Source organism: Macadamia integrifolia, chromosome 13, assembly GCF_013358625.1.
Source record: "Macadamia integrifolia cultivar HAES 741 chromosome 13, SCU_Mint_v3, whole genome shotgun sequence".
Taxonomy (NCBI): domain Eukaryota; kingdom Viridiplantae; phylum Streptophyta; class Magnoliopsida; order Proteales; family Proteaceae; genus Macadamia; species Macadamia integrifolia.
The window spans coordinates 1363273-1377679 of NC_056569.1; the positions used below are offsets into that span (position 1 = coordinate 1363273).

Here is a 14407-nt window from a genome sequence, read left to right on the forward strand (position 1 = left end):
TTTGGCAAGTAACCGAAGAAGGGACTAATTCCTTTCTCTTGGATTGAATGAGCATGCCACAAGTGCAACGATAGAAGGAATTGCCTCATGGTGAGAATTGGGATGGGCTCAATGGTTGACATAATGGTAAAAGGCTCAGGCTGCCAGGGCAAATGCCCAGGTTCGAGTCTTGAGGGCAGCCACTTAGTGTGAAAAATGCTGAAGGTTAGGACCATCTCCAAACTCACCCCTCCAAGGAACCCCTATAGGTGGGACCAGAATTGGATAATGACCCTTTAAATGGAAAATTTAGCCCAGTTGATTAAGACATCTCTCCCTCAAGGCATTCACGAGTAAACACTGTATGCTACTTTCCTTTTGTCTTCTAACTTTCTATGCAGAGCATTAGAAACAATGGTTTCTACTCTCATTTTTCACATGATTTCGAACTCATTTCTGGTTGTTGAGACAACTACTGAAACTTGCATTACAGAGAGAACTAAGAAGAAATAAAACTGTCATTTTTTTGTCTTCTGTAAGTTAGTTGTTAACTTATTATCTACTTGCAAGTGCAACTTAGAATTCCGCTTGCAGACAAGGAAAACCTAAACAATGAATGAGTTGAGATTTGGAAGAAAACTCCTAGAGTTTGTTATCTTAATTAATGATGAAGTAAATTCATGGCGTAAGCCATGCTGCCCAAAGTGCTTTTTCTTACATGCTCACCAAAATCTTTAATTCTTCTTGTCCCTGTTTTTGATCTGGTTGGGAGGAAAATTCTATCTTCTTCATATAGGCAATAAACTTTTGGGATTCCATTTGTATTCTCCACCTGATTGCATGCTGTGTACAATCAACGCCACCCAAGAAAAAAAAAATGATTATTATGTGTCCTTATGTCTTTCCTATGAACTCCACATCAAACAGAAGAACTGAGTCTGGCGGAATGATACAAGAACCTGCACCATGGAAGGCGGCTAATGAGAAACATATTAGAAGCTCAAAATACATCTTTTTATCTTCTTTTTGAACAGGTTACAGTTGATTCATTAAAACTTTTAATCAATGGGGAAAGCTTACCTCCTCTGCATCCTGCCCCTCTCATGCCATATCCAAGTTCTGGAGGAATCTTAAGGGTACGTTTCCCCCCTGAAACATTTGTGATACAGAGGTATAGCTGAAACTGTAAATGCTTTGCACTTAATATAAGATCCAATTGTGAAATAAATATAAGATTCCATACCAGCAAGCATGGGTGGGATTCCATCACCACCTAGAATCCCCTGGTCCCAACCTTTTATGACCTGCATTATTTGTGGAGACAAAGAGAATTAGTTCAGACTTCAGAAAGCATGAGATCTCTTGCTTTTGTCTTAAGAGTCTTAGTGTCTTACCATTACTCAAAACTTATTGTGTCAGACGATTTTACCCTCATTTGGACAAGGGAAAAAAAATTTGGACCATTCTACACTCAGTACAGATTGATACACTGCACCGCTATTGGTATCAGTATTGGGTACCAGTGATACCGATACGGCGGATGTGATAACAGAACCTTGAACAGACCCTTTTTTTTTTTTTTTTTTTTTTTTTTTTTTAATGACAATAGTGCATCCATTCGCATTCCCACGGCCAAGAAGAAATATTAGGGTGTTGTTAAAGATAGCGGAAGTGAAATTTGGAAAACCCCTTGAATAGAACTTTCTTGGGTTGCTTCTCCTTCCCTTCTAAATTTCATGTTTTGGACGGATAGGCATACCTCACCAACACCAATGCGAAAAGTTAGAGGCTTTCCACGGTTGTAGCTGCTATCAAAGACCTTTCCATTATCCAGCTTCCCTAAGTAATGTGCCTGCAATTTTATTAATTGATACAACCAAGTAATGATCAAGAAAAGAATACCAAAGAAGGGCAAAGTTTTATCTCAGTTTTAGAACCTGAAACACTATAATGCATGAAACTATCCAAAGGAAAAAACGAGGTGTTTGTTGGACATCAACAGTAGTAGATTGTATAGACGGGTTTGTATTTAGTTTAGGCTTTGTTTGCTTGCAATGGGAATTTAAAAGGAAGGAAAGTGAAATTTTCATACTTTATAAAGAAATGTTTATATCATTACCCATATGATTGAATAAATTACTTAATTGTTTTAACCATATATAGTAATGATATATTTTACATGTAATTTTTATTTATATATTATAGCAAAGGGTTTTGAATGTAAAGTAAACTGAAATTTTATAACCAAATATGGAATGATTTGAAGTTAATATTAAAATCACATGGGTAATGGTTACATAGATTGTATAAATTACTTAATTCTTTTAACCATATTTGGTAATGATATATTTTACATATTATAGCAAAAGGTTTTGAATGCAAAGTAAAGTAAAATTTTATAACCAAATATGGAATGATTTGAAGTTAATATTAAAATCATATAGGATAATGATATAAATATTTTTTTTTTTAAATATGAAAATTTCACTTCCTTACCCTTTAATTCTCTTTACAACCAAACATAGCCTTAGGAAATTTGAATGAAGTGAAAATTATTTGAGAAGTTTGTGTTAGGAATTAACTAGGCAATAGAACAACCAGGTGAAAAAGAAAATCGCATAGTTACTTCAAAGGATAGACACACATTTAAGTGAATCACCCAAGATGGGCTACGTCCACAACTCTTTATGAGATCAACACTATATATATAGTGTTTTGATGCGTTACAATGTAGAGAAATTCTAATCCCCCAAAATACAAAAATGCCCCCAAGTACAAGACTCAAAAATTTCAATTGGGGCTCTGCCCCCTACACCCATTGACAAATCACCAGTATTTCTTACGAGGCTTCACCAATAAAACAGTTTCAACTCTATAACGGTTGAGAAGATTGCATTTGAGAAGAGTTTGAATTCTGGTATTCTATAGATTTATCATCTGAAGTGTCTCCATTTGCTAATTTGACACCATCCAATCTTTGAATTCTTCTTGTTCAGACAGTTCTGATTTCATCTTTATTTGAAGGAAAGATATTAGAGTTGGGATTACCTTAATAAGCTGACCTTTGGAAGCCTCAGGACCTGTCCCAATGACTTGATCGCAGTAGGCGAGGCCGGAAGGAGTGGTAGTAAGTTCACATTGTGCCTCTGCAGCTTCAGATTTCTGTACAAAACCCTCAATGATTCCCAAACAGAAGCCAAACCCAATTGCTTCTCTCCTTCCCAATACTACTGACCTTTCCTTCTCTTGCAGTGGTAGCTGAGGAGGAGGAGGAGGAGGAGGAGGAGGAAGTCTCTTATGGTTGTTTTGGTTAACTGAGATGGTTGTGGTTGTTGCTTCTGCTGTCTTGATGGTTTTGTTAAGCTTTAGGGAGGAGAAAGAGCCCAGAGCTAATGCTGAGGCGCTCATCTCCTCTAACCAGTATTTTTCAAAAATGGATGGATAAGCCTCCACTCTAATCTTTTAAGGATGTGAGATTCCCTAGTGGATGACTATATCTAATGGGTTCAAAGGATGGTTGGGCCGGGCTATCGGTTCAGGTCCAATCAGGGTTCTCAAGAAAATCACTGTTACTACTTATGACTTACCATATTAAAGGAGGGACAAATGGTTTCTCTTATATTAACTCTGCAGCTGGGCCATAGCCCCTGATTCCATTTTCTCCCTTTTCATTGGGTTATGCGAAATTTCAGACATGGGTTTGAGTGTGACCAAAGTTTCAAAGATCGGAATTGGTAGTCGAATCAGTCCGAATAGAAATAGGTTTGGAATCAAATATGAAACTGCCCTAACCCTACTTTCCAAAATAGGGATCGGCCGAGTCGGATTGACCACTTTTCGTTTGTTTCTGTTTGTTTGTGCTGTGTTCACTTCTTGTGAAACTAATAAACCTGAGAAGGAAGCATTGGAAAAAGGCTTGAGGCAAAGCCCAACCCAACATGGATGTCGACCAGGAGAAGTGATTTTAGGTAAGGTCCTGGATAGATGCACACCCTCTAGCCTTCTTCCGGAGGAAGAAGGCAGCTGCAGTAAGGGTGGTGGCCCCACTGTCAATTGGGATCTGGGATCTTGGTGATTACTGCGCTCAATCCGTGATTTATACTCAAAATTAATTGATATCTTAGGTTCAAAAGGAATGTGCTAAACTTCCTGTCAACTCTAATACTGTCTAAACCATTGGAGATTTGGAATACTATATCATAAGAGAAAGCAACTGACGTAAATAAAACATTGCAATTCTATTTCGTTTTTTTTTTTTTTTTTTTGTATGAAAATGTTAACTAAAATTCATGCAAGAAGAGTAAAAATTGGTTGTTGAGCCAAATGAACTGTACGAAAGATAAGAAGAAGGTAGATCTAAAATACGAATATAAAGAAGGGCAAGAAACCATTGCTTGGTTCCCGGGCCACCAGCAGTGCAAGGACCAATTAGAATACGCGCAGAGTTATCAACATATGAATGAAGTTTTTTATTTCACAAGAGATGGGGTGATGAATTCACGTGCCCTCCTGCTTGACGCAGGAGGCCTCACATCTAGGCAGCTTTCTTTTTCTGGTTATGCGCCAGAGACAGGGGCAATGAAATGACCATTTCATCCCATGTTGGATGCCTCAGTGTATGCTCCCATTGGCCTCGGTCGTCTATGAAGGGTAATTAATGATGTGAATGAGGTTAGCTCTACCTAAAGAATATGAGACTTAAAATAGGAAGGCTATAACAATAAACAATGTGTGACGACTCTCATATTATGTTTATGACAATATGATACATATGAAGCCTTTGACAAACTTGGTATGTGTTGTTGGCTAAACTTGGCTTTGTCCATTGTTAAGTTATGATCTTATAGGGGTAATGGACCCCACTTGGATCCACTGGGCTCACAGTGGTAGCGTTAGGAAATTCTCAGCAATAGAATTAACTTTTGTAATTTTGGTTCTCTCCTTTCCTCTCTTCTCTCCATCGTCTCCTCCTCCTCTTCACTCTCTGGCTGTGGCTACTTGATACCTCGTTACATCTATATTACTAAACTTTAATTCTATTTTACATTTATATGTTTGTCTATGAACTTGCTTAACTCAAGATTTAGAATATGGAGATAGATGCTTTATTTCTTTTATTAAGCAGCAATTGTATTGTTGTCTATGGTTTAAACTTGAAACCAGATTCTACTGATGCACATTTGATTTGAGTAGACTTAAGGACTTCTAAATTAACTGAAGGAGTGATTGAATGATAAAATTAGGGACAAAGCTGATGGGTGAGAATTTAAAGTGAATTGATTCGATTCTAGAAATTCGGTTTGAATTTGATTCTGTCCAAAAGAGTGCTAGTGTGAACAAAACCGATCAGGATAATGATTCGGCTTAAAGACAATTTAGTTAGAATCATGAATTGTAAAAAGGAGAAGAAAAAAAAAATCTTTTGTAATACTATCAAGAAGGATGATAAGGAATCATAATCACATAAAAGTCAAGTCATCAGTACTGGTGGATTTTTTTTTGCCCTAGGCAAGAGGTTAACGTGACTAAACAAGAAACTAGGTTTGAAGGGGTCTACTGTGGGTCTTCCGAGGTATAATTATTCTACAAGGAACATGGAAATCAAAAACATCATATATATATATATATATATATATATTGATAAACCAATTAGTTGAGTGATATATGTGTGTGTCAATGTGGGGAGGGAAGTGGGTTGGGGGAAAATAAACCTTCATTTAAGAAAGACAAAAGCATATAAAGGAGTAATAACTTTCAAAACCCAAAATGATAAGCCTAAATCTTATCCTACTCTTTAGGTTATGCGTAAACAGATGGATCATTTGAGCAGATTTTTTTTTTCCTGCTTGATAAGATATGAACAAGAAAAGAATATTCCTGATGAAGTTTAACCGAGGTCTGGATATCTTTCAAAAGTTTTCAATAAATAAATATATATATATATATATCCTTCAAAAGCACAACAGGAAATTTTCAATTTATAACTTAAAAATCTACCGCTTTACCCTTTAAAAGTCATTATCTTAGTTAAGTTTCTAATTACTTCAACATCAAAGAAACGTATTTTTGTCCGTATTGATGAAAACAATTAAAGTGTAAAGATCTCTGATTTTGAGATGATCAAATGATACATATAGTTTGCGAACGTAAACATAAAAATATGCTTTGCGGACCGTATTTTCAACATTGTTATTTGTTAATGACAAGCTAAAATATATTAAAATTGACTATCATTACATTGATTGAAATAATTTACATGTTGAATCAACTATTTTTTATAAAGCCGTAGTCAAAGATGAAACTATTTTTGATATTTTGCATTCTAGAATAGCTTATTGTTTTGATGTCGTCAAACAAATGTAAGTTATTGTCAACCATGCCATATCTTGAAGGACAAGATAATCAAGAAGTCTAAACAATTACCAAGTATTCTTATTTGGGCATAAATATATTGAAAGATTTGCTATTATCTTTATTAAAATAATAAATTGTTTTCTCTTATATTTTATTCTCAAATTCTCCTTTCTTTCTAACATAAAGTTTGAATCCAATATTCATGTTTAGTATCTCTATTAAGACATAATTTCACATTTATTGGATAAAAAAATTACATAATTGAGGTTGACATATGCGTCAACGAAGGGCACCCCACTAACTAACATCATCAACCCAAATGTAGCATTATTCCATTATACCTTTATTACAATCTAACACCACCATGCCTAATCAAATTGTAAGTGATTAAAAAGCCAAATTTTACGTGTACATATGAGCTTTCAATCAAGTTTGCATATAAAATGATTCACTTAATACAGGATTAGGCTTACATTATTGATAATGCATGCTCCTTTGAACATCATAACATGTTCCCTAATTTTGATGAAATATGGATACTGTTACCTATAATGAGTGTAGTGATTATTAGTACAGACAATGGTCCCAAAGCATGCATATTAAGATGCATAAGAAGAAACCTTTTGAGTAAGAAAAGATAAGAAATAGATTAAGACATTAAATAATTAAGAAGAAAGCAGAAAATGTGTACACTAACTATATAGGTAATTTTACCAAAAAAAAAACTATATGGGTAAGGAGTAAGGACATTCTTAATAGAAAGAAAACTCCTCAAGTTACCTTTAGCCTTTGAGGCATGCAAACTGGATTGACCATCATCATTTAATTAAGAGAACAGACAAGAAAAGTTAGTAATTTCTGAACTTGTGATCTTTATTTCTTTCCGTGTACAGCGGGGTATACTAGGCTTCAAATATACACATGAGAGAGAGAGAGAGAGAGAGAGAGAGAGAGGTGTAGGGGCCTAAAAGGAGTCATTTCAGATTGTTAACTTGACAAGTGGGCATAATCAAGTTTGTTGGGCTTTGACATTGAAAATATAAGGAAGCTTTTCAATATAAAATAAAAGGACGATAATCATGTAACTGTCGGTAGAGTTTGTTTTCATTTCTTACTGTTTGGAAGGGATTGATTTGATGCACTTGTGGTACATCATCCTTAATGGGTCTTTCTCCTTTCAAGGTGAAGGATGTAATTAATGGTCCACCATAACTTATTGATCATCTTGCTTAATGATTGTTCACTTCTTTTTTTCCAATGTTCTAAGTAGTGCAGCATAGATGATCAACATATTCATCATCAACCAATGGATTTGCGACACCTAGAATGTGATGATAATGGTTAAGGAAGCCTATAATAAATAAAAAAAAATAACAACGGTGTTAATGAGAGATTTGAATATAGCATCCAGTCTAGCCTGAATTAGACAAGCTTCCTAAGTAATACCCATTGTACTTTCTACCAAAAGAAAAAAAAAAAAAAAAAAAAAAAAAAAGAGAAAAACCCATTGTACTGCCTAAGGATAAACATTTATCTGTCACTGTCTTGTCCAATCAATGGAGATGTGATTTCTTGGGCTTCCATAGGGATCTCATTTGAGCTGTTGGAAGACCTGTTTTAAACATTTTATTAAGAGAAATGGAGAAGGTTTATATTTTGTTTTTATTTTTTTGGAAAGGATGAGGAGATTGAAGTTGGGAAGATGCCTTTCATTTTCAAATTTCACCTCATTCTTTTTTCTTTTTTTTTTCTTTTTTTTTTGTTAAAGAAATTTCACCCCATTTTATTCATTGGTAATATTGGATCTTTTTAGCATGTTGGTTCACAACTTACATGGTGCAATTCCAAAACCCTATAAATTAAAATGTGTAACTAATGTTTTCTTGATAGACCACAAGGCAAATATCAAGGAACCTTCCATGTGGCATCTATTTTAGGTTATAATTAAATTTTATAGACAATGTCATATCATCTAATGTCTAAGAAAGTTTCACCTTAATCATTTTTGCCATGTTGAGGTACATAGTTTGGAAAATTCTTTGAAAATGCAATTTTACCAATTTTAAAACATGTGGTTCATTTTAATAATGGAGGATACAAAGATGAAGTTATAACATGATGAACCATGAGTGGAAATGGACTTGAAACTTTAAAACATTTTTAATTCAAAGAAAGACTTACATTTTTAATTCAAAGAAAGACTTTCCATCTAACAATAAATTTGAATAAAGAAAGCATCCATGTACTTAAAAAAAAAAGGGGGAGGGGGGAGTATAAAGGAAAAGCCTTGTGAAGTGGGGTATGTAATATTTCTCTTTTTGTCCTTCCCATAAATCACTGCATTCCAGCCGCTTCAGCTAAAAAGATGATGGGCTCATCAATGATTCTTGCATAGAATCACTTCAAAAAATGTGAAATTTGAGAATCACTTTTATGAATGTGTGTAAAATGCAGCCCTAAATATTGATCTGTTAGGTAGGACTGTGTTGAATATGCTAGACTTTTGAGTTTTTATCACTTCTATATGATCAAGTGAAAGTTGAGAGAACAGCCTAGCTACAATGTGATATTTAGCATGAACAAATTTATTTTAGACTAAAAAAGAATTTTATTGGAGCTAATGATAAGTAATATTATAATTGCTTAAGCTGTAATGTATTATTTCATAGACCCATTAGTTACTGTCAAACCTATGGTGATAAGAGAATCTCTTTATCCATGAGATTTGACCCTCAAACTGTAAAGTTGTCTTTCTTCTCTTTGTCTGAAAAAAAGTTAAAGTTGTCCCCCCCCCTCCCCCTTTTTGTCTTCATACTATCACAATACATAGCTTAATTATCAAAATACTGAAGGAAACCATTTTTATATTTTTCTTCTCTGGTTAAGGGTACTGAAACCTTCATGCTTATTCAGTGGAAGGTTTAGTTTGAAGGCATTCCACCTCCCTTGCCTCTCAGGCAAGAACAAAACTAAGGTGATTCTGAAAAGCTGACTACTGGTTTATGCTATTTGGCATACAATAAACATTTTAGTTTTCCAACACAGATCATGGAATAATCCATCCCAAATCCTAAACCTGTTTAATCAATGGACCTCAGATAAAGCTCTCATATGCATTCCACATATAATGTAACCAGATTTATATTCAAAATACAGAACCCATGCACTTATCTCAACTGGGCTTGAAAGACTTAAAAGAGAATGATGTACCAAAATAATTAGCCATAGGTTTGTAATTGTTATTGATGGAAGCCATCATATCCCATCTAAAAAGCCTAGATGCTGTGCTATTTTGATTAAAACAGATACAAGAGAACTCAAGGCAAAGGTCAGGACTTTGTGGATCAGCCTTTGAAGCTGACTTGAAGGGTTTCTCTTTCTGTGTCACTAATTCAAGAGGAAGGTATCAGTGAAGCTATGATTGTCTTGGATTGCCTGGAATCTGTTAATCTTCTAAAGTCAGACAGCTATGATGGCTATGACCTTGGAAGCTTTTCCTTTTATTGCTACTCGATACTTTCAATGGTATGTCAGGCATCAAGACGACAAGTATATAGATCCTGCGTAATTGCTGATCTAAGTTAGTTTTACTGTTTAATTTTCCATAAAAAAAAGTTCTCTAGTTAGGAAATTGAAAATTTTCAAAAAGTAGAGGAGGAAAAGAATTTCATAAGGAATAAATTAGTTTCTTTTAGGAGCTTTCCTTATAAATTATTTGAGAGAAATGAGTAGAAGAACAGAATTAGGAAAACGTTTTTATTGCAACGATACACCAAAACATATAATTGTTTTCAATGGAAAAGGAAAGGTGGAAATGGTGAATTTAAAGACTGAAGATGGACCCAATTTGCCAATCATCTTCCTCTACGTTGACACCAAGAAATTGACACACACAAGCAACGGTTGAGTGAAGAATAGGCATACCCATTTTGATTTCTTTATTTTGATTAATTTAATTTAATTTTTTTTTTTAATTGTCTACCTTTTATGTCTGAAAACAAAACGTAAAGCTAGTATATTCAACATTTTGCATTTCTTTTTTGTGTGTGTTTGGGAGTATTGGGTGTATGATGTCTCGTATTCACTCATTTGCATAAGTGAGTTGATTCCAAATGATCGTTACGACATCGTTATTGATGAGGTCCCAATGAGCTAGAGGGTCCATGGTTAGAGCTGTTCCCACCAGAAATTTTTAAAGGTGATATGGGTGTTTCTGTAAATTAACTGTAAATAGTTTTATCATATATTTTTAGTGAGAATTCTTTCTCTCTAATCAATTTGAAAGAGATATGAGGACAAGTCATTGTAACTCTATTCTCCATTGATAATGAAGCAGATCTTTTTCTCAGCATAGGCATATGCAGTCATGCCTTACGAAGTAAATCTTTGAATGCAATATGTGTTTGCAATTCCTTTTTTTCTTTTTTTTGGCATTGTTTTTTATTCTTATTTTCTAGAGAGAGAGAGAAAAGAAGAAGACAGTCATGGAATTAAGAGGCCCTTGGGATTTTGGATGTTGAATATATATGCAAGAAATGATTAGGCCTTGCTCTAAATGGCCATATAATCATTCCTCCTCCCAAGTAAAAAGGAAGTAAAAAACTAACCTTTCCTTATGCAGTTCATCTCATGTCTACGTAAGTCATTTCTTGGTAGTAATATACTATTACTCTCTATGCATGCCTTGAGATGGGTCTCCCATTTTTGAGAGAGAGAGAGAGAGAGATGGGTCTCCCATAACCAAAAATACAACATTATAAATTATTGATCTACGTACATTTTGTGCATGGGGTCTCAGGCTTGATAAAAATTAATTATCAGAAAAAATGTTAAATCAAACGGTTAAGATTTCCAGTTGGTAGCAATTGTGGGGTCATGTAACAGAAAACGGTGAGCCATCTTTTGCAAGACAGAAAAAATCTGCGTCATATGGCCCCAGCAGCTAGGAAAAAATGTGAGAATTTTGTTTTCTTTCAAAAGGAAAAGTAAGATGTAGATTGTTTGATTAAATCTATCGAAACAGATTTCCTTGAAAAATAAGAAACAAGGTTTGGGTATTTGTAGAATAGATTTTCTCCAATGTGTTAATGACCAGGGATGCTGCTATTGGAAGGTTCATGTACTGTGTCCTGATTGGTTATGAATTTAAAATTAAAGAATTAATAATCGAATTGAAAGCAATGGTTGAAGACAAGGCCTGGAAGTTATCAAAGCACTCATGATGCTAGTGGTCCTATAATGAGTGCACCTTAAGTTAGAATTCCAGCACATTTTATCAACTAGTACTCTCTCTCTCTCTCTCTCTCTCTCTCTCTCTCTATGTCTGTCTGTCTGTCTGTGTGCATATAGTTAAATCTAGAGGAACACCTCTAAGAATTCTATATTGAAGAAGGGTATATAAAGAAAAGAAGCTGCACTGTTGCTAAGGTGGTGGTTTGAAATGGGTCATCACTGCTGCAGCAAACAGAAAGTTAAGAGAGGGCTATGGTCTCCAGAAGAAGATGAGAAACTCCTCAAACACATCACCACTTATGGCCATGGTTGTTGGAGTTCTGTTCCAAAACTAGCAGGTCAAGACTTGAGATTCTGACTCTCTCCTCTGATCATCTCTATTTTGTTGTATTTTTTTGTAGTTCTAAAAATGGGGTTTGGTTTGAAATTATTGCAGGATTGCAGAGGTGTGGAAAGAGTTGCAGATTGAGATGGATTAACTACCTGAGACCAGACCTGAAGAGGGGTTCTTTTTCTGAACAAGAAGAAAGAATCATCATTGATGTCCATAGAATTCTAGGCAACAGGTTTGTGTGAATTCTTCAAAATCCTAAATCAGATTATCATTTCGTAGCATTTAATTCCCATTTTCTCATTAGAGGACTTCATTTCCTTTTATTTTTCACAGATGGGCTCAGATAGCTAAGCATCTACCCGGGAGAACAGATAATGAGGTGAAGAACTTTTGGAACTCATGCATTAAGAAAAAGCTGATTGCACAAGGGTTGGATCCAAAAACTCACAATCTCCTTTCCTCTCATCAGAGTATAACCAGTAACAATAACAAAGACAATAGCAAGGCTTTCTTCAATAGTTTTCATGTCTACCGAGAACCCACTTCTTCAATTTTCTCTGTAAGTAGTTCACAGATGAAAGATGAACGAAAAAACACAAACCCACCTTTTATCACATTGCCCCCTCCTCCTCCTCCTCCTCCTCCTCCATTATTGCATGAATCCATGACCATTCCCACCTATGCATACCAAAACCCCAGCTCCTCCTCTTTGATAATTCCATCTGAGCTTGGATTTTTAGATGACAGTCTTATGTGGGGTACTGCTGGTGTTGTTGAACCATTGGGTCCTCCAAGGCAGGAAGATCAGACAAAACAACTGCAGCCAGAGGAGAAAGGCCAGGAGGAATATGAAGTTGATGAGTTCATTGAAACCAATGAAGTGAAGAGTGGTGGTCAGAACATACAAGGAAGCAGTTCTTCATTCAACAGCTCTAACTTTGATCTTGACTTTGTGGAGTCCTCAATGATGTCTTGTGGGATGTATTGCAGTACTATGAGCTCTATGGATCAACTTGCATGGGATTGTTAGGTCTTAATTTTCTGTATTTTGTTGGAGTTTTTTTCTACTTTATTGAGTGAGGCTGACCATGCATTCCAAAAATTAATTTCCATGGATGGGAATCTCTCTCTCTCTCTCTCTCTCTCTCTCTCTATGCAACAGAACGAAAAAAGATTTTCTCCTCTGTATCGCTTCTTCCCCAGGCACTCATTGCATGGCCAAGAAATTCAGAAGATTGGACAAGTCTTCCATTGACATATTTTGACAAGGTAAGTGCCGTCAGTGGCAGCGACACAGCCACAAGCTCCAGCTTGAGTCTAGTTAAGCATCTCAATTCTCAAAGATCAATGGGGTACTTCGAAAATGCTAACCTCCCCCGTCCCAAATAATTGTTAGCCATTGAAACCTAAGGCTCCGTTTGTTTTGCCGGGGTAAGAAAGGAAGAATCATGAACCCCATATGAAATAAGATCAAAGTGTAACAAAGACAGTGAAAGAAAATGATAGTAAAAAGTGAGGTGGGAAAATAAATTAATAGTATAATTAAGTGAAGAAAGAATATTACCCCATAGCATGTACTTCCCGCAAGATATAGTGGGTGTAAAAAGACCATGATGTCATGCGTTGAAGATGCTTGTGGCACGCCCTCTCATTGGCCCTTAGGCATTGGTGTATACTAGCACCATTAGGTAGTGTTTTGTCGCCCTATAATTAATATTTATACCTTTATCACAAAATCAAGAGCGGTGAATCTTCACGTAAGTGAATGTATGTGAACGTCCCTGGTCAGTGAATATGGCATCTATTAAATGAGGAGAGAGAAAATAGATGTCATATCCACAAACTAGGGACTTAAATCCTACTGAATATGTCAGGACTTTAAAGAAAGACGAAGAAAGCAGTTAATGCATGTTGTCTCTTATTTTACCTCATTATGCAAACAAACAACTTTGATTTTTAGAATTTTTTTTATAGAAAATATTAGAAATATTTCATCCCTTTATTCTAAATTTTTTTTTCCTCTAATTTTTTTCTCATCAAGCAAATAGGGTCTTATAGTTCAAAGATCCATATAGCCGACCCCATTTAATTGGGATAAGGCTGAGTTATTGTTGTAAATAGGGGTCTTATAGTTCAATCACAAATTAGAAATGTAGTTTTAATTAATTTTGGGAGAATACTATCATTTACTTACAAATAAACTCCAACGCATGTATGGACCAATCCTCGACAGAATCAGCTAAGCCTGAGCCCTATCTTGATATCATATCAATACAGATTGGGTGAATCAGACAAAAAGTGGTTCAGTAGTTTTGAAATTACATAATACCAGCTTGATATGATTCCAACTGATTTGTATTAATATACAATACCGATATGGATACATCAATACCGAAACATATATTCTCATCAAGGGAAAAAAAAAAAGAAGCAAAAGATCGTTACCTGATCATATGGCCCATACACTAGCATGGGAGGCAATAAGAACACGCACAAGAGCCTCAACAT

At 35.3% G+C, this 14407-nt stretch overlaps 2 protein-coding genes across 3 annotated transcripts; one reads left to right on the forward strand and one right to left on the reverse strand.

The window, feature by feature from the left end:
• Nucleotides 1-606: 606 nt before the first annotated feature.
• On the reverse strand, nt 607-3433 carry LOC122059429 (peptidyl-prolyl cis-trans isomerase FKBP13, chloroplastic-like). Its single transcript, XM_042622207.1, has 5 exons — nt 3028-3433; nt 1739-1831; nt 1223-1283; nt 1060-1128; nt 607-938 (listed from the first exon to the last, which is right to left on the reverse strand). Exons 1-5 carry the CDS (start codon nt 3385-3387, stop codon nt 874-876), a joined length of 648 nt encoding a protein of 215 aa, XP_042478141.1. The 5' UTR covers nt 3388-3433; the 3' UTR covers nt 607-873.
• Nucleotides 3434-11677: 8244 nt separating this feature from the next.
• Nucleotides 11678-13015, forward strand: LOC122059830 (transcription factor MYB26-like). Of its 2 annotated transcripts, XM_042622866.1 has the most exons (4): nt 11678-11903; nt 12002-12131; nt 12233-12278; nt 12369-13015. In XM_042622866.1, the coding sequence occupies exons 1-4, from the start codon at nt 11774-11776 to the stop codon at nt 12927-12929; spliced, it is 867 nt and encodes a 288-aa protein (XP_042478800.1). In that variant the 5' UTR covers nt 11678-11773; the 3' UTR covers nt 12930-13015. The 2 variants fall into 2 exon arrangements, with proteins under 2 accessions (XP_042478800.1, XP_042478799.1); XM_042622865.1 differs by having other exon boundaries at nt 11681-11903; nt 12233-13015.
• The last annotated feature ends 1392 nt before the right edge of the window (nt 13016-14407 follow it).

Coding starts and splice junctions, on each gene's coding strand:
- LOC122059429 (XM_042622207.1), bottom strand. CDS start 3,387: ATGAGCGCCTCAGCATTAGCTCTGGGCTCTTTCTCCTCCCTAAAGCTT. Junction 1,832..3,027: donor CCAAAGGTCAGCTTATTAAG/GTAATCCCAACT, acceptor ATAAAATTGCAG/GCACATTACTTAGGGAAGCT. Junction 1,129..1,222: donor AATCCCACCCATGCTTGCTG/GTATGGAATCTT, acceptor CAAATGTTTCAG/GGGGGAAACGTACCCTTAAG.
- LOC122059830 (XM_042622865.1), top strand. CDS start 11,774: ATGGGTCATCACTGCTGCAGCAAACAGAAAGTTAAGAGAGGGCTATGG. Junction 11,904..12,001: donor TTCTGTTCCAAAACTAGCAG/GTCAAGACTTGA, acceptor AAATTATTGCAG/GATTGCAGAGGTGTGGAAAG. Junction 12,132..12,232: donor CATAGAATTCTAGGCAACAG/GTTTGTGTGAAT, acceptor TATTTTTCACAG/ATGGGCTCAGATAGCTAAGC.